This window comes from Ictalurus punctatus, chromosome 12, assembly GCF_001660625.3.
Source record: "Ictalurus punctatus breed USDA103 chromosome 12, Coco_2.0, whole genome shotgun sequence".
In the NCBI taxonomy this organism is placed as follows: Eukaryota; Metazoa; Chordata; class Actinopteri; order Siluriformes; family Ictaluridae; genus Ictalurus; species Ictalurus punctatus.
In genome coordinates, this window is record NC_030427.2 from 32,169,600 (window position 1) to 32,189,471 (window position 19,872).

The 19,872-nt window shown below is 40.7% G+C and overlaps 5 protein-coding genes across 6 annotated transcripts in view; 2 read left to right on the top strand and 3 right to left on the bottom strand.

The window, feature by feature from the left end:
• LOC108272980 (uncharacterized) overlaps nucleotides 1–540 on the bottom strand; it is a 68,501-nt gene extending 67,961 nt beyond the window's left edge. The window contains exon 1 of the mRNA XM_017481893.3: nucleotides 492–540. The gene's annotated coding sequence lies outside the window, so the exon portion shown is untranslated. The remainder of the gene's footprint in view (nucleotides 1–491) is intronic.
• mpst (mercaptopyruvate sulfurtransferase) overlaps nucleotides 1–1,097 on the bottom strand; it is a 92,507-nt gene extending 91,410 nt beyond the window's left edge. For both annotated transcript variants that reach the window (XM_053683965.1, XM_017481964.3), the window contains exon 1: nucleotides 492–1,097. In XM_053683965.1, the coding sequence (XP_053539940.1) occupies nucleotides 492–1,080 (589 nt within the window). In that variant the 5' untranslated portion in view covers nucleotides 1,081–1,097. The remainder of the gene's footprint in view (nucleotides 1–491) is intronic.
• A 1,007-nt stretch (nucleotides 1,098–2,104) lies between these two features.
• On the bottom strand, nucleotides 2,105–11,451 carry si:ch211-256m1.8 (uncharacterized). The gene is made up of 4 exons (XM_017481883.3): nucleotides 11,329–11,451; nucleotides 9,289–9,736; nucleotides 8,387–8,785; nucleotides 2,105–7,149 (listed from the first exon to the last, which is right to left on the bottom strand). The coding sequence occupies exons 2-4, from the start codon at nucleotides 9,733–9,735 to the stop codon at nucleotides 3,286–3,288; spliced, it is 4,710 nt and encodes a 1,569-aa protein (XP_017337372.1). The 5' UTR covers nucleotide 9,736; nucleotides 11,329–11,451; the 3' UTR covers nucleotides 2,105–3,285.
• Nucleotides 11,452–13,673: 2,222 nt separating this feature from the next.
• Nucleotides 13,674–15,745, top strand: LOC128634056 (MIEF1 upstream open reading frame protein-like). The gene is made up of 2 exons (XM_053683990.1): nucleotides 13,674–13,784; nucleotides 15,491–15,745. Exon 2 carries the CDS (start codon nucleotides 15,533–15,535, stop codon nucleotides 15,743–15,745), a length of 213 nt encoding a protein of 70 aa, XP_053539965.1. The 5' UTR covers nucleotides 13,674–13,784; nucleotides 15,491–15,532.
• A 281-nt stretch (nucleotides 15,746–16,026) lies between these two features.
• On the top strand, nucleotides 16,027–19,869 carry mief1 (mitochondrial elongation factor 1). The gene is made up of 4 exons (XM_017481916.3): nucleotides 16,027–16,173; nucleotides 16,579–16,759; nucleotides 16,869–17,137; nucleotides 17,235–19,869. The coding sequence occupies exons 1-4, from the start codon at nucleotides 16,027–16,029 to the stop codon at nucleotides 18,051–18,053; spliced, it is 1,416 nt and encodes a 471-aa protein (XP_017337405.1). The 3' UTR covers nucleotides 18,054–19,869.
• The last annotated feature ends 3 nt before the right edge of the window (nucleotides 19,870–19,872 follow it).

The window sequence follows — 19,872 nt, forward strand, 5'->3', positions numbered from 1 at the left end:
AAGGTTCAGGAATAAAGTGTTAAGAGGAAAATAGTCAATGACATGGTGATGTGATTCCATTTTCATTTATTAAAGAGCCTTTTATAGTTACATGTAATGTTGTGGAATGTCAGAAAAACAGTGTCTGTTCTCACTCGGGTTATAGCAGTCCTTCCCTCACCATATGATCTACCCATATCTCCATCTCTCTATTAATCGGCCTGTCTCTCTATCTAAAGATCATCTATTTATCTATAGATCATATCACCTACCCATCTATCTATTAATCAATCAGTCTGTCCATCTAGCAAAATATCACCTACCTATCTATGTATCTATGTATCTATCTATCTAACATATCATCTATCTGTCCATCCAAAGATCATCTATCTAATAAGAAAAATGTGATTAAAGTTTCATCTGTAATCAAAACCGTATTTGTAATAAAACAAGACTTTACTGTTAGTTGAACGCAGGTATTAAAGAACAGCGCGTGACACTACAGTGTTTACCTTCTCGCGGTTCAGGCTCGAGCCCCCGGAAGCGTCCTTCCACTCTCGCGTCTACCAGCTGGAACTTCCGGTTGGTGAGGTTCTGCAGGACGTCTTCGTACGTTTTCACCCACGCCGCGTTCCTCTCGGCCCTGAACTGCGCGCGCTCCGGTGCGGAGAGCAGGTCTGTGACCGGGCGGCCCTCGTGCAGCCAGTTCTTCATCCCGCCGTTCAGCACCGACACGGACCGGTGACCGAAGAAGCGGAACATCCACCACACGCGCGGCGCCGCGAACGAGCCGAAGTCGCTGCAGTCGTACACGACCACGTGCGTGTCGTTCCCGACGCCCAGATTTCCCACGTAGTCGGCGAACTCGTCCTCCCCGGGCAGCATGTGATCATACGGGGACGACCTGTCGCAGCACTCGTCTATGTCGAAGAACGACGCGCCCGGGATGTGACGCTGCGCGAACTCCTCACGCGCATCCCGTTTTAGTTTCGGTAAGTACCACGAGGCGTCCAGAACCCGCAAACTTGGTCCCACGCGCTTGTTTTTCAGCGCTTCGGCTAACCATTTAGCACCGACCAGAGTCTTCACCTGACCGGCCATGACACCCGCTCATCGACTGATTCACAAAAGAATCGGTTCTTTTGAACTCCTTTTTCTTCATCGAATCCCACGAATCGGTTCTCAAGCACAAACTCAACATTTTCAAAAAATATTAACCACTACACCACCTGAAACTGAAACTTATTAATAATTTGCTGTAAAATTAAAAACTATATTTACCATATATAATTAAAATATGCGTATAGGAAATATAGACACACATATATAACAGACAAAATATCAATGTCAAACAAAACTCGTGGAGCAAGACAATTGCAGTGAAAAGGAGTTTTTGATAGAAATAACACTTTTTGACAATTCATCATCACAAACATATGACTTTAAAATAACAAAATAACAAGTAGATTTTTGAAAATCATAACGAACTGTATTTATATTTAAAAAGATTTAGAATATCTTTTGCATGTCATCTCATTAATTTTTTAATGAAATACAGCATTAGAGATCTTTATGGTTTATTATTATTATTATTATTATTATTTTCCTTCAAAACAGGAAGTTACAGATAAAATAAACAAACATTTTTTGATGTTTTAACAGGGTTTCCATTTGTTTTTATTTGGGATATAATGGTTCACTCATCACAATTCGCTTCAAATCAATTCTCAGAATATCTGGAACAAAGTTTGAATGAAGATAAATGATGACTGAAAAGACAAATTTTTTATTCATGAATCATAAACCATGCAAAACGATGATCGACTGAAACATAATGAGCTGTGTAGCAGAGACTTAGGCATTGTTTTAACTGAAAATAGAGCTCCAAAGTCAACCAAAATGCCTGAGTTCTTCTGGTGTTCCAACAGTGTGACTATGTTAGATGTACAATTAATAGAATGCTGAATCCCACGATGTGAATCACACATTTCAATGATGCACATCACATTTTTGCATCTCAGTGCATCGTTACACCCCTAGTTTTTAGGAATGGATTGATTTGCGTTCAAGCATAGAGCTGATTTTATATAAAGTGAAAATTCCATCCACATTCATACAACTCATCACTCTGACATTTAAAACATGTAAAACTTTCATTTCCAGCCTGATGTGAACTGTAGATATATTGAATTTAAACTGTCAAATTGTCACGAGGTTGAGGAGCCATTTTGTTTTTATCTGTGTGTGTTCCAGTCATGAGAATGTGATTAAACGCTCTTGACCCTTTTATTATAATATGTGTGTTATATTTATGTTTAAACCTGAGTAATTTATGAAGAGTGATATGCTGGTGTTTTGATGTTTTAAATGGTGTCACTAGAGATTTTGCTTTTTATATTCTTGCCATTAGTAAATTGTGGTAGAGACGTGCATCAGGACTGGGATCTTATGGAAACTGAACCCTCCTACACCCTGTGTGCACAGAATTTTCATGTTCTCCCCATGCTTCGGGGTTCCTCAGGGTACAACGGTTTCCTCCCCCAGTCCAAGGACATGCGCTGTAGGCTGACTAGCATTTCCAAATTGTCTGTTGTGTGTAACTGTGTGTGTGAGACTGTGCCCAGCAATGGGTTGGCACCCCGTCCAGGGTGTTCCCTGCCTTGTCTCCCGAGTCCCCTGGGACAGGTTCCAGGCTCCTCATGACCCTATGCAGGGTCGTGATGATGGATGACTTGGCACCAACAATTTAATTATCCCAACTCAACTTTACATTTCAGATGAAACAGCTCACAGAAAACAGAGATACTTTTATGGTTAGCATAAGGGTTTTATTCATATTTTTCATAATTAAGAAAAAAAATAAAGTTGCCAAGGAATGAAATTATCTAATGAAGTCGCAGGCTGCATACATAACCCATGTTGACTTGCCCTAGATTTACTTAATGATTAGGTGTACAAGCTGAGCTACATATGTTTATAGAAAGCTAACAGTTATTTTATCGAGAGCATCGCTGCACTATAACTGAAAACATACAAGACATTGCAAAAGTTAAATCTCCAATTTTATATATGTGGTTGTTTAAAAAAATCAACTTCTTTTAGTATGTGGAATCTTACTGTGTTATGGTACTGGATCAAGTTAAGTAAATTAAGTAAATAAAATGTAATGTCACTGCCTTTCATAATAACTAAAATCCAATGGGAATTGTGTAATTGTTCAAAGAGTAGATTTCTTTATAACTTCAAATACTCAATACTGGATTTTAAAATGCAGTTTTTACAGTTTATTCAATAATATACTTTTGTTTAAGGCATGTATTTTTTGGCTTTCATTCTGGGGATGATCTGCATGTCTCTAACATCGTTGTGCTGTAGCAGCCAACACAGGTATCTTTCTGTACCCATTCCCCAGCCACTTGTAGACAAAGGCATGGCTTTCCTCATGTTGATGTACCATCTGTATGATTCCTCTGGCACAGCATGGTGTCGTAGGGCTTCTTGTACCATCTCAGGGGTGGAGTGTCGTTCCCCAAGACCTACTGTCTCCCCCAACCCCAAGAGCAAATCAGCGGCTTTTGCTTTGGTTTCACTAGAACCTTCAACATAAGCTTGGTAGAAGGGCACACTGAGGTGATCCATTTCTGTCAACCACACAGCTCCACCATACTTTTCAATCAAGACTGATTCTCCTTTGCGAGTAAGCTTTCTACCAAACTGAGGCTGCCCCTCTTGTACCCATTCAATACAGTCAGAGGATGGCATCATTGGAATGGCTTGCTCCAGAGTCACTCTTGGGAGTGGTTTCTCCATCCTCTTCATCAGATCCTGTGCATGAGACAGCATTCCTGCTGTACTTAGGATGATCTTTGAGTGATTTTTTAACATCGCCTGAGTCAAGTGGACCACATAGCCTTCTGCTATGCTAATGCCAGCATCCATATCACCAAGCAGCTCACATTCAACATGGTAGAACTGATTCAGATGAGTAGCATCAGGGTCCTCTCCTCGAAAGCTGGGGGAGACATAGTATGCCCCTGGAAGTCCCTCCTGAAATCGTAAGAAGTATTCAAGCACAAATTGCATGGAGTCAGCCAAGTACACATCTTGACCTAGCATATTTACAAAAACAGGCTCTGAGTCAGATCCTAAGCCCATTGGTGAAGAAATGGTGTCAGTTGTGATTGGTGTCAGAGCATAGGAGTACTTGCATTTGTTTCTGAAGTAATCGACCGTGCTGTGGAATAGAGTATTTTGGATCTGAAAGAGATTGCGGTACCATTGGCTCTTGATGGCTAATATGGAGTGACTTTGAGGTTTTTCCCAAGTGCGAGGTGGAGTTGTCTTTGTGATTTTTGTGTGGATCTCATTAAGAGCAACTGCACTTGCTGGAGGACCATCAACAGATGTGACATATCCAGGATAGATTGGGCAGAACTGAGCAAGCACAGCGAGAGGCATTTCACCTGGCTTTGTGACAATTGGAATTAACTTGGCATGGGCATAGTTGATTTCCAAACCCTCAAATATGAGGGCCACACCTCTTGCACCCATTCCCTCTTCCAGAAGTTGAGCTACTTTCCGTGTGGCCAAGATGAGGGCTGTGTAGTCATTCTTGTCTAGACGGAAGATGTCACTTGATAGTGGTCGCCTAGGCACCAGAACAGTAAAGCCAGGTGTATTAGGGAATGGAGTAAGAAAGGCTACATGTTGATTGTCTTCCCAGACACGCCAATGTTTCTCCTCCCCTCTCACAATGCGTGAAAAAAGTCCACTGTCCGATGGATCTCCATGGTAATCATAGTAAGATGGAGCATTGGGTGTTGGGAGCTGAGCCCTGATCTTTGCCTGTACTTGGTCAAGGAATGCATCCTCACAACGTGGGCCACACTTTGAACTGCAGTAGCCAGGGTCATGAATGTGGAATTCCTCTTCCCTGGTAAGATAAGCTTTCCAGTTTGGGTCTAGGCCATAAAGTGGTAGGATTTTGATAAGAGCAGGCTTGTCTGGTTGGGGTCTAAGCACAAGGGCACAGCGGTACACTCCTAGTTTCTCACAAAGCAAGTTAGCAACTGTTTGTGCACTTAATAACATTGCCACATAGTCAGGCACAGTTAAGTGAAAAATACTGTTTGGTCCATTTAAGGCCTTTCGAGTGAGAATGGTTGTTCCTGGGGTCCATGGTTCAGAATGCAAATAAGCTACTAGTTCATCAGTTTCCCAAATCACATTTGCAAATTTCAGCATCGGTCTGAAGACTTCAGCTCGAACAACACCACTGTTCATTGATGCAACAAACATTACTCCAGCATTTGTTTCAACTACAGCTTCACCTTGGTGATCAACAGCAATGATTCCGGCACATTTTGCATCCAGAACCTCGTAAATCACTTCTCGGCAGGCTTGCCTTAAATTGTATCCTTTGAGGTTGTAGAGACTAGCTACTTTATGAGCAACTGTATGACGTAAGAATGCATCGCCATCACCAGAGCATGTCACAGCTAGTTTATCATCAGCATATATTCCAGCCCCGACAATCGCTGTGTCTCCAACTCTACCTTTCCACTTGCCTACTAACCCCCCTGTGGATGTGGCTGCTGCTAGCTTGCCCCAACAATCCAGAGCAACTGCACCTACAGTTTGAGGATGGTTGTTTGTATTTCCACTTAGTTTCATTGCAAGTTCCTTATATCTTAAATCAGTGTGAAAGTAGTCTGTTTTCATTGGCTTTTCTTTTTCTGAGAGACCACTCAAAAACTCCTGAGCGCCATCACCTGTTAGTAATGCATGGTTGCTCTTTTCCATGACATGACGGGCTGCTTTCACTGGGTTCTTTACATTGTACAAGCAAGCCACTGATCCAGACTTCTTTTTGTGTCCATCCACAATAGTAGCCTCCATCTCATGCTGGGCATTTTGGTTGTACACAGAGCCCTTACCTGCATTAAATAAGAAACAGTCTTCTAAAGCAGCGACACTTCGCTGCACTGCATCCAAACTACTGCCTCCATGGCTTAGTACTCTCGCTCCCAGTGTAACTGCTGTGTGAAGGGCAAATTCGATAACCCCAACCACCTTACTGCTCAACATCATTTCCTCTCCTGCTCCACCATGAATCACCAGGGTGAAATCTGGCTTTCCTGTGAGAGTAGAACCTAGGGATTGTTTTTCCTCCACCTTATTACATTCATTTGTGGAATCATTTGCTTCAATGCCATTTGATTCTTTGTCTGTTCCCAGAAGGCATTCAATGGCTCCCATCTGTCCGGCAATTGCATACTTTATTGACAGAAGCATCACCAACTTTATGTTCAGTTCGAGACACTGTTTGAGTTTTCCTAAGATGCCGGCAAATGTTCCCTTTGCATTCAGCACAAGACGGACCTTGTCCTTCTTGCCGAGGTAGGTAACAGCTAGCTGGTCAGTTGCATAGACATTGCCAACAGCACATTCAACACCTTCCATCAGATCTGATCCAGTCAGGTAGATGGAGGGGCATCCAAAAAGATCTAGAAATTTCTTAAGTGGGTTGTCTTGGCTCATACCATTGCGCAATACAGCTAAATGAGGCCCTACACCACTGCCACTTTTAGTGGCTTTGATATGTTTTTTGTGCTCCATGAATGCTAAGTGGAACTGTTGAAAGAGCTCCTTGGTATGGTGAGGGACATCATCTGGCCCTATGCAGGACACCAGGGCTGTAACTAACTGACGAGACAGCATTGTGACTGAATATGTGGGATCACAGCGACCATGTTTGTAGTGTCGCATATGAGTAGGGGTCACCATGATGTATCTATCGGCTGATTCTCCGAGAGTTTGCCTTAGAGAGAGCTGCAGTGCAAAATTGATCCATGCATCATATAAACCTCTGTGACCCCTTAGAGTGGTGAAAACATCTGGGTAAGCTGAAACTTCAAAGGTAACGATGGGGTTACTTGCTTCTGAAAGTGGGTAAAGAGGTTGAGCCAGCAGTTTAATACCTCCTAGTGGGAACTGAAGAGATTTTGGGTGGGAAATGGTATGATCTGATCCATCTATATGTTCTATAGTTAGGGACTCTGAAACGTTCCATACACGTCCAACCATGAGACCAGCCACCATGCCATCCAGGGCACTGTGTTCAAATAGCATGCCAGTTACACCATCTTTGAACACCACCATGTTTACCACCTGTAGAGAAAATATCAATAATTGCATATCAATTTCCTCGCATGTACCTTTTAATGAAGCAAAAGTGGTTTGGAATGAAAAAATATATCCTTGCTACACTGAAATACACTGTATGGTCAAAAGTATGTGGAAACTTGGCCATCACACCCTGTGTGTTTGTTGTTCATCCCATTTCAAAACCATGGGATTTAATATTGAGTTCATCCTCTTTACCACAATAATAGCCTCCACTCTTCTGGGAAGGCTTTCCACCAGATTTTGGAACATGGCTATCAGGATTTGTGCCCATTCAGCCAAAAGAACATTAGTGAGGTCAGGAACTGCTGTGCAGGAGAGCAGGCCTGGTTCACAGTTGTTTTACAGCCTGGTTCCCTATTTAGTTCAAAGGTAATTAAAGGTGTTAAGTGTAATATACTGAGATTGAGGAGTTGGATTAATATTAACTCTTATTCACAGACGCCAAGTACCAGAATACAATAGTAACGGCCGGCTTAACTGAACACAAGCATAAAGCAACTCAACACTTCCCTTCTGTACTAATGCTCAGCGTTAACATAACCTGCTTTACCAGAGAATGCGTCTACTGGTCATACTCCCAATAACACTTACATTACTACATTAAGGGATCTGTGCAGGGCACTCAGGTTCTTCTACTCCAACTTGGCAAACCATGTTTTTATGGACCTCAATATGGACCACACAGGGACATTGTCATGCTGGATGAGGTTTAGTTCCGGTGAAGGGAAATTGTAATGCTACAGCACACAAAGACATTCTAAAAATTGTATGCTTCCACCTTTGTGGCAACAATTTGGGAAAGTATATGGATGTGCTGGTCAGGTATCTACATATTTTTAGTCATATTTGATGTTAAAGATGAGATGAGGAAAGTGTCCTGTGCCGTGTGCCAAAATTGAGAGATTTAAAGCCAGGTTTAAACTGTATGATTTTTGATCATATGTTGCTGTCATAGACAACATTTGTTTGTTTTTATGCAAACCCATTTTCTGCACAAGAAAGGTCTATCATTAAAGTATCGACATCATATAATTCCAGGATTTTAATGAGATCACATCTAGTATAAAGAGTAATAATCTTTCAATAGCACTGAAATCACACAGTCTTAAGACCAGCTTTAGAAAATTAAGAAGCTATCTATCTCAGGCCACACCACACTCACTTCCTGGTTATGCAAAAAGAATAGTTTCAAAAGCATCCACATTTATTTTCCACATACCTTGTCATAGTACCTCAGACACCTGCTGTTCCCTCCTCCTAAACGGACCACGTTGAGGATATCTGCAAGATCCACTGGTGCAGAGCAGTCTTCCAGTGACAGAGCTAGAATGGCACTCTCCATCACTCCAAGTGATTCTGCTGCTTCACCACCAGCTTTCAGGATCTCCTCCCTAACGGCATACCATGCTCGACGATTAAGGGCAGATAAACCGCAGACTGTGGAAGGATCATGAATAGCCGATGCAGTTGGAAGATGCATAACATGTTCTAGCTGGGTGTAGAGGTTAGGAAGAGGCACAGGTGAGATCTTGCCTGCTTCACTACAACTCTTCATAATCTGAATTGGAAATACACCTCCTTGGCAGATCACAATGGCATGGAGGCTTCCTGGATACACCTGAGAATAAAATTAGGAATATTTGAACTGTTGTTATGAAAGTATATTCATATGTACTATTCAGACGGGATTAGCATTCTGTGTATATGTCTGCTAAATAATGTCAGAGTACTTCTGATCTGATAAATCAAAGAGATGAATATGTCTTCATATACTACACATCTCATTTTAATACACACTGATTGTTTTTATTTTTATTTTATGCGCTTGTTGTAAGGGGTGTGGCCGTGTAGGTCAAATAACCACCATAACATGTCTGTTGACTGTACCTGTGCAAGAACCTCAGTAACTTACCTAAGACCCCGTAAGCATTGCTTTTCTGACATGTCGTTTTAAACTTTGTCTATATTTTATTAGTCTGCATCTTAAATGGTTTTGATGGGAGACAATAGGTAGTGTCTTTATACTGATCACAAAGACCTCTTTTCCAACATGTGCAACAAATACAGTCTTTACCAACATGTCGGTTCGGATGGGATGCATATTACTCGGCACATCCTTACCTTGATGTGATCCTGATGTTTACCTGGTAAACGACTGGCAGCAAACACCTCTGACTGTTGCGTGCGCTCTGTAGGTACATCACCCTCGACAAGCCAGGGCTCACTGTACAGCTTGGCTACAGCCCACAGCAGAGTGGTAGCCCTCTCAAGCTGTGCACACTCTCCCTGAGTTTTGGATGGAGGCAGCACTGAGGGAATTGCTGTGGAGGTCGGCAGGGAGTCGAAACAGGACAGGAGACGCTGTTTGAATTGATCAGTCACCCAATTCTCATGGCCGGAGAGAGTGGATTTCAGCTGCTTCTGTATGTCCTTGAGGGCCTCTGTTTGCTGGGAAAGAGCACTTTTATAGTGGACATACTCCTCTGGACTCAGAATGAGCTGAAGCACCCGGCTCGCTTCGTTCAAGGTGATGTCTAAGTCGGGAACAGGATAATCGAGTAGCGCCATCCTGAGGACAAGAGAACCAGGACCGTATTTCTTTGATCACTTCCTAAACCAGGTTATACGTGTAAATTATCAACTAATAAGACATCTAGAAATTAGTTCATGAGCATGTATAACAGTTGAGTGCAGAAGTTTTGCATCTCTGTGATTTTTACATTTTTTAAAAAAAGGAAAAAATTAAATGTTGCTATTTCCTTTCCATCTGAATTCCCCATCACTGTATATTTACTTCTGCTTATTTTTCCTGAGATGTTTAGGTTTGTTCTGCCCTGCTGCTCATCTGACATTTTCCTTTATGATTATTTATCCATTATTTTGTCCCTTTATTTGTCCTTATTTTATTCAATCTATTCATTCAATTCAATTACATTTTATTTACAGTATATAAGCACTTTTAACAGTGGACATTGTCACAAAGCAGCTTTACAGAAATATATAAATTCAGGATATAGATTTTAAGTGTATGAATTTATCTCTAATGAGCAGCCAGAGGTGACGGTGGTGAGGAAAAACTCCCTGAGACGATATGAGGAAGAAACCTTGAGAGGACTCAAATTCAAAAGGGAACCCGTCCTCATCAGGGTGACACCAGATAGTGCGATTATAAATAAATACACCCCTCCTATAAATGTGCTAATACTACATCCTCAAATAGTACTGTTGTGTAACCAGGAAATTCATTACAGTTTCTACATGAAGTCTGTTTGTTGAACTTCTCCACAGTTCACTGATGGAGACCTGAGTGCAAAACTGTTCATAAAGCCATCTTCATAGTTTTTAAGTGAAACTCTCCTCAGTAATCTTATTCATTCCCTTTCATGTATTTAATTTGTATTTTCTCCTACTTATTTTGCCCATATTTTTTTTGCCTGATCGCGAATATGAGTATGTTTCTGTAAGCACAGTGAGGAACATGTGACTCATAAATATAAATCACTTTAGAATGATCTCTTCACAGTTCACATGATCTGCAGCACCTCGTTGTTTAGACCAAAATTCAATAAATTCATTATCTCATTTTCTCAAACCAGCGACGTCTTTCACTGAAATTCCAGTGCAACACAGAGGCTTTAATTTCTCAGTGCCCGAGAGAAACTTTTGTTTCCAACATAATTAACCTGGCACAATGTTTGCGTGTCATGGAAACACGACCCCAGTACTTTAATATCATTTTGTCTGTTTGAGTATGATATAGCTCTTGTAAAGATGCTTCTTAATGTACAACAGTGATAATTAGCATTAATTATATTGTATTCTTAGCAACACCTAAAAAATTTCTTAGACACAGTAGAGAACAAAAATCCATTACACAGCTACGCAATCCACACTTAGGAATCAATTAGAGATTTACAAGATTTTGTCATTGATTTAACATAAATAAAGTGTGTGTCTGTGAAAGAGCTGTTACTATAAAGAAATAATTCAATACTCTCTGACCAATCAGAATCCAGAACTCAACAGCACTGTGGGATAAGTATTCATTTTAAACCAAATTTCACAGGATGATCTTAAGGTGAATTTTCTCCGGATTTATACATTTGGATCTTGATGCACTTCTATACTTATTATAGAACATATATATAAATTTTCACTCACCTCAGAGCAGAATGTCAGATTCAAGCCGTGTACTGAAGCAAACACAAGATTTGTTGCAGAAGACAAACAGGACGAAGGCTGTAACACAGACTGTGTGACTTTAATTACAGAATTTAATTTCCTACCTCCTTGTACAGGCGGAGTTTATCCCTGCCCCATGTGTTCACCTCACCATTCTTTACAGTCTAAATCAGCAATGTAGCAAAACGAGGAGCTGCTAAATATCAGAAACACATATACAGTACTGTGCAAAAGTCTTGACAAAAGGCACATAAGATCTTTATGCACATCTTGTCATATGTTTGGGACTTCTGTATTGTTGAGTTGTTTTAGATTTCCGAATATTATTTTTCCAAAAAAAAAATGTCACAAAAAATGTGTGTATGTTAGTAAAGAAAGCACATTTTAAATAATAATACACTTTTCAGACAGAAACATAATGAAGTCTGTTGGGTTTGAGCTGTCCGAGTCAGAGTCTCCAGAAGAACTCCAGCAGATTCTCCAACATGATTAACTCATTTCCTTATAAAACTGCACACAGTGTATACACCTGAGACAGCTCAGGGCTTTTGTTGCTATTGTTGCTGTTGTTGTTGTTGTTAAGCAAAGGGTTTTCACAGAAGATATTGACTTTGTTTAGTTTATCACGGTTTACTGCTCCTTATAGAAATATTTTTATGTAGAAATGTTTCATTTCATTATTTTTGAACGTCTCGCTGCATTCCTTTACGCGTGTTTAAGACTTTTGCACAGTCCTATACACCGTGAATACAGTGTTTTGTTTTACTTTAGTGTCTCCGTTAGTAAAAATGAAAGCTGAAGTATATACAGAGATAATTTAATTCATAACCATGTGGTCTAGTGGTACAATCTCATAGTCCATTAAAAAATATATATGAGTAATATGAACAGTACATATTTGTGGGTTACACAAATATAAGCATGCTATTTTGGAACAACTTGTGGCAACATAAGTTTATTTAAACTGTAATTGAGCTGTGTTTAAATATATCTGAAATGCCTTTAGTAGCGCTTCTTAGTGTTTTTAATTTTAACACAACTCGAGTTGCACTCAGGTAGTTTTAAATTAGTCATTTTTAAACAGCATTGCTACGCACTGTTTACATTTTATATGATAAATCATTTTTTTAACTTATTGAAGCATACTTAAAAATAGATTTTAATTCGACAAATAAGGAAATAAAGTGTGTTATCTAAAAAGTTTAAATTGTTTATAGTTTAAATTATGTTTTAGTACATAAAAGAGGTGCAGTTCAGTGATTTTATTTCACCACATTAAGTGTATTTCCTTACAGCATGCTGAAGTATAATTCAAAGGGTTAGAGTTAGAAAAAAAGTATATTTTAAGCTTATTTCCTGATGGTACAGGGAATTAAATATTCACTTTTAATCTTCAAAGTATACTATTTATAAACTTAATAGTTATGAACTATAATTTGAAGTACTTCAGTACTGGAGCTGATAATAAATGCACTGTGATACATTAAAGTCTTGTTATTCATACACTAGTTAATTTGCCATATTATCTCGTTTTAGCCTAATAGTTTAATGTGACAGGCACTTTTATCATCTTGGTCATCTCTGTGATCAGATTTTCAGTCAATTTCACTTCTTCACACAAAACCTGTCAGATGCTGGAGGTTTATTTGTTAAGGATCTGGGGGGGGAAACCATGTGACTCTCACTGTCCACATGTGATCTCACACCTGAGAACTCAACACAACTTTTTCTTAGTAAAGTGTCAGTGTTATTGTATGCAGTTGCAGTGCTGGATTTAAAATATCCGGGGTAAAGCCTTAAAGGATCTAGAGAGTGTAGAAAAGAGATCATAAACATACACTGGTGACTCAGTTCTGATTTTTCTAGCTTATAAAAACTGTTAACCTTAATCTGATAACGTATTGAAGCATGTATATCAGATCTGTGGCATTCAGGATTTTATTAATAATATTTTGTAAGTGGCATTATATAAGGTAATATCATAGTATATTTATAAGTGTCATCTTATCAATGAAACTGTCATAATTTGATTAAAAGGACACCGTTTTTAAAGGACTAATATGTAAATAATAATAATAATAAATTAATAAATAAATAAATTGCCGTTTGATATGAAAATCACATGCAAATAAATGGCAGGTGTCAAACTGACTCATTTGCATATTAGCTACTATTGTAATACAAAGAAAATACATTGTATTATTGATATTTAGCTTTTAAACATGTTAAATTTGATTGTAATATGGGTAATTCGTTTTTTCTTTTAAATAAATATTTTCTTTTTCAATTTTTGACCTCCGGAATAATTTTGTCTGTTGCGGGGGAGGGAAAAAGCGGGTGGTCACGTGGTGTTGGTCTTCCGGTGCCGGAACGGAGTGCTGTTTGCAGCTGTGCCTTGGAATAAAGGACGAAACCTTTTTATAAACTTCCTTAACGTAGGTATTTCTGTTAAAGTTATTAAAATGTGATTGTTTCTGTGGTCTGGATATATATATATTTTAGTTTAATAATTCTATTTCCGGTGTTGTTTAGTTATGAAAGGTCACCGAGTGAGGTGTTAGCTAGCGAGTTAGCCACCTAGCTGTAACGGTTCCGATTTAAATATTTGATGTGTGTGTGTTTTATTTATTTATTATTAATATTTTTTACAGATTATGATTAGCTAATGATTAAATGGAAGTTTAAAAACACGGTTACATGCTGATTAGTCCTGCTGTGAACAGGGTCGGTGAGTTTAAACATTGATTTGAAGTCGATTTATAATGATTTAACTGCTGATTGTGTGAATAAATCACATTCGTTTGTTTGTTTGTTTGTTTGTTTGTTTCTTACACAAGTAAATGATTTGCTCGCCGCAACATAATCCCAAATTCTTCTTCACTCCCTGTACATGCACTCTGTTTAAGGAATGATGTAGTCACATAAGGTAGAAGCATGACGTCATGAATAAACTGTGTGTGTGTGTGTGTGTGTGTTGGAGTAAAATACTGAGTGACGAGGTGGTGTGATGAAGCCGAGTTACTGTTACCCCCCCAAAGTTGATTGTTTTCCTGTAACAGCATGTTCCCGTGTTTTATTCCTCTCATACTGTAGCAATTTCCCAATAATTACCATTTTTATTTATAGTGAAGAACTCCTCATACTTTATCTCTACATAAAACGCTGTGAAAGTTACGTTCTAGCAGCTATAAACAGTCGCTCCCTCACCGGCTTTCACTGGAGACTCCGTCCCTAAATCAACACCTTCTGACCAATCAGAGTCCAGGATTCAACACGCTGCTCAATTATGATGCTGTTTTATTAATTTATAAAAAATAAAAAACACACGGTGGTGGTTTAACGCTGTGCTGAAGGAGACGAGACTCGCCGACAGACTGATAAAGTCCTCACATCGCTGACAAACGAGATCTCATCTTCACAAAACTACCGTTAAACTTCGCCGTGTGCTTTAACACTGCTGATATTCCTACACCTATTTATAGGAGCTTTTTAAAAAATAATTGCATTCATGTATGTAAATAAAACCAGAACATCTCCTCTTTCACTGTTATTATAACAGTAAATAATAATGACCAAGTATTTCACTCTGTGATCTGATCTGCCATACACGTCTGACTAGGGATAGGAATAAATGTGTGAAATGATGATGTATGCACTAGAAAGTGAAATGTTTGGTTGTAAATATGGATTTTAAGGAAATCGGTTTTAAAAGTACGACATGTTTTAATGAGTTTCCCCTCAGGTTAGTGTGATTTATAAAGGAAACGGATGTGTTTATATTTTAATGACACTCAAACTGACCAAGAAGAATTTTTTTTTGTTGTTGTTCCTGATCTATGACATGGTGTGATTGTGAAGGGGGCGGAGCTTCAAGTCTTCTTTAGATTTGTTATGTAGCAGATCATGCAGTGGAGATAAACGGACAAAACCATTTTGATATTTTTAAATATAAAGCAAGAATATTTATAGATCATTTATCATAAATTTATTCACAAATCATGAAACATGATTGATGCGAGTGCCTGCGAGTCTTTCCATAAAGTGGACATTACACTTCCTGTTTATCAAATCCAGTTTAATAATATTGTAGTGGGTGTGGATTAGAGGATCACATTTTTGGTCTTTTTTCTATGTCCTGTAGGTGTGTGTGTGTGTGTGAGAGAGACTCTGAGAGCTCTCCCTGATGGGCGGCTGGTCCCGCGGCGCGGTGCTGGAGCTGTACCGAGCGCTGCTCCGCGCAGGGCGCCACCTGCAGTACACCGACCGCAACTACTACAGACGAACCATCGCCCGCGAGTTCAGACGCTGCCAGTCGCTCAGTGAGCCTCGAGAGAAAGAGGAGGCACTGAAGAGGGGACAGTTCTTCCTCAACAGCCGTCTGGGAGGACTCATCTAGACCCGAGCAGCAGGTAAATGTCACACAAGTCTTAGAGGAGTGTAAGCACTGTGTATCCTGCTGAGTAAATTGGATTTAGGGTCTTTAATCTAACTGGGGTGCACTAACGTTTGCCTTCACGTTTTCTGCATTCTGTCTGAATTTCTGCCAAATGATTTACGTCCTGATGAGGATCAGATGACGTTATTTATATAAAAGCACATGAATCTAAGCTGAGTACTGGTGTTAGTGGTGAGTTATAGTCTCTCTCTCTCTCTCTCTCTCTCTCTCTCTGGTGAAGGATGGCCGGAGTGAACGGAGATCGGAAAGGTAAGAAAGATGACAACGGCCTTAGCTCAGCCATCGACTTTGTGCTGTCCAACGCCAAACTGGTGCTGGGGGTCGGCGGAGCCGCCATGCTTGGCATCGCTACACTCGCTGTCAAGAGAGTAAGTGTGTGTGTGTGGAGGGGGGGATAGGGTATGTGGGGGTGTGTGTGTGTGTAATATGGTCCATAGATTACTCACTCTTTAAGCTCTGTAGGTTTCCTTTTTCTAATGTTCAGAGATTACCTGATCTAATGCTTTCTATATGTTCTACACATTACATGTTCTGTAGACATGATAGTTCCATAAGTTCAATAGGACACCTGATCCATAAGTTCAATAGGACACCTGATCCATAAGTTCAATAGGACACCTGATCCATAGGATCCTGGAGCTGTTTACGCTTTTTTATTTTTTTTTTCACCTGTACATGGTTTTCAGATTTCCAGTAAGGTGTAAAGATGTTCTGCTGGTCTTTCTCTCTCTGAACTCCTCTGCTCACTCTTCTTGTGTGTTGTTGTGTCACAGATGTACGACCGATCCCTCAGCGCTCCCTCCAGCCCCACCAAAACCAACCATTCAGGGAAGAGGAGCTGGGAGGAGCCGAGTTGGCTGGGGTCATCGCCACGGACGCTGAACCACGACATGAAGCATAACGTCAGTCGGTCACTGCAGACGCTCCCCACGTCCTCCAGCTCGTTTCAGACTGGTAAAGTGGTCTTTATTCTTTGCACCGCACTCACAATGTTAGTGTGCTTCTACCTGTTTTCATTGGGTGGTAATTTAACCAGCACGCGTGTGTATGTATGTGTCTTCAGATTTTCCACGGAGGACAGCAGGACGTCCCAGCAGCAGCAGGAGCAGTAGTAAAGCGGCGCTGCATCGGGGGCGGATGCGTCTGTCTCTACAGGAGCACCTGTGGGCGTTTTATCACGAGCGTGTGAACATCTCGCCCGAGGAGCAGCAGGCAGCTCGACATGCTGCCCTCGACATCTGTGCAGAGCTCCGAGCCTTCATCCACACCAAAGTGCCAGACATGCCACTCCGAGACATGTACCTCAGCGGCAGTCTCTACCATGACCTGCAGGTCAGCGATCAAAATAATATTAATAATAATAATAATAATAATAATAATAATAATACTGATGATGATGATGATGCCAGATAATAATCTCTCTGTGTAGGTGGTGTCGGCGGATCACGCTCAGCTGATGGTTCCTCTGATCCTGGAGAAGAGTCTGTGGTCCTTTATTCCCGGTGAGGAGACCATCATGAACGTTCCCGGGTTCTGGCTCGTGCGTCGTGAGAACCTGGAGTACTTCCCTCGCACCTCTAGCTATTGGGACCGCTGCCTGATTGGCGGTTACCTCTCACCGAAGAGCGTGTTGGAGGCCTTTGAGAAGCTGGTGACTGGGTGCATGAACTGGCCGGCGATCGGCAGCGTGCTGGGCTACGTGGTCCGTCCTGCCGTCCCGTCGCACATGGAGGCGCTCGCGCTCTCTCTGGAGGTGCAGTACGACTCTGAGCGATGGCTCCACGTCGACTTCCTCCCTCTGCTTGTCTCCGAGGACGCTGTGTCTCTGATCGCCAAGCCACACCGCGAGCGAGAGAACCTCTGGAGGCAGAGTTTCTGGTCGGCGGAAACGACAAAGCTGCTAGCTCTGGACCGAGACGATAACGGCTGCCGCTGTGTTTGCATGAAGATCGCCAAAGCCGTGTGCAAACTGAACCCGGCTCTGACGCCGCTGAACGCCAGCCACCTCGCCAACGCCGTGCTCCTGCTGAGCGAGAGTGAGCGCGACTGGAGCCGCGAGGCGCTGGCCGAGCGTTTCACGCAGCTCATCCGTGCGCTAGTGGGACACCTAGAGGCCGGGAGGCTGCCATGCGCCCTCGACCCCAAGGTCAACCTGCTGTGTGAGCTCACACCGAGAGAGGTCGACGAACTGGGGTACACGCTGTACTGTTCGCTATCAGACCCTGAGAGTCTGCTCAGAACTGTGTGACTACGCACACATTACAATGTAAAGCTTGACACCGATACCAAACTAGCTCATGCACCAATTAGTTGAATAAGGTGTGTGTGTGTGTGAGAGAGAGAGAGAGAGAGAGAGACGAAACCTCTCATTTCTAAAATAATCTGCTGCTAAGCTATATCAGTGTTGAAAAGGTCACGTCACCTCACTCACTCGTCTGCTCACGCTGTTTTCATTCATAAAACAGCGAAGTGTGTGTTAGCATGTCAACCAATGTTGCTAATGTAAGTGTATGTGCTTGATATCAAAACCCTGCCATCTGATTTGATGAATTCAGAAAGAATTTAAATAAATCAGCGCTGATGTCATAAAACTCCAGTCTCATTCTTCATAACGCAGTGCAGGGCGAAGTTACTGCCTGCACCCCGGGGCTGATTAATTTCCTATAACAGCACCTCCCTATGTGTTTTATTCCTCTTACACCACGGCAGCTTACCAGTGAGTCAAATTAGTTGTTTGTCAAAAAATTACGCCATACAGTTTGACCATTTGTAGTTGCATTTAAACAAGTTAGTTCCTGTTGTCACTTACGTTATAGCAGCTATAAACAGTCCCTCAGCTGCCCTCTCTTTATTCTCTCTCTTTATACTCTCTCTCTATTCCCTCTCTGTTCTCTTTCCACAAGGAGGTGTAAAATCCTCTGACCTGAAGATGTGGGAAAACCTAAAGCTACAGCTTCACCTCTGACTCTTACAAAGTGCTGACACTGGAGACTCCTTTCTTACACGTTACATAAACGTTTTAATGTGTGAAATGTGTCTTCTGTACCAGTCCTTGTGAATGAGCCGTTACTATAGAAACGATAATGAACTGCTAATAACGAACGAGTGCACTAATATAAACCTGCGATGTGCAGCTGCACTACTGTCAGAGCCGCTGTTATAGAAAACTAATCAACATCTCCTGACCAATCAGCATCGAGAATTCAGCAGCACTGTGAAGTAACCATGATGTGATTTAGAGGTTTTATTTCTGTCCCTCATGTCATTTTATTAAACCAAATAACATTCTGATTTTCATCGTTTGATTTAAGGACATTTTGAATCGTTTTTCAAGTTTCTTTTTGTCCATTAAGCCTCGTGGATTGTGTGTATGTATGTATGTATGTGTGTGTGTGTGTGTGTGTGTATCTGTGTATGTATGTATGTATGTATGTATGTGTGTGTGTGTGTGTGTGTGTGTGTGTGTGTGTGTGTGTATCTGTGTATGTATGTATGTATGTATGTATGCATGTGTGTGTTAATGGATTTAAAATCCTGAGTAAATGTATTGCCGGATAAGAGAATACATCGCTGTGATGGAGGATGGAGACGTTGTAGAGGAGATTAGAGATCATTATGCAAACATCACTTTAAATATATTTTCTTTTTCACATGAGTTTTTTTTATGCTTTATTGTTTATTATAATAGAGTTGTATCAAATCCTGTGTGTAAAATGAAAAAGTAGTTGTTTTTAGAATTGATGTTTTGGAAATGTTCTGCATTAATAAAAAAAAAAATCAGTAGCATAAACTGTTCCTATATGCTGATAGACAGGGTATGTATATTTTGGTACTTTAAGAATTTTTGTTGTTTTTGTCTTGTTTATTGTTTGCTGAGGGTCGTGTCTGTTGATAATAGATGTCTCCAATCTGAACTTTCTTAGCATTAAAATGTTTACGTAATGCTAATGACCTTCGGCAAATGATAAATGGTGATAAAAATAAATAAATAAATGTTATGAAAGCTATTTGTATATGAAATGCAACATGAAGTGAATGCAATAAATATACCTATTCTTATGTCACTT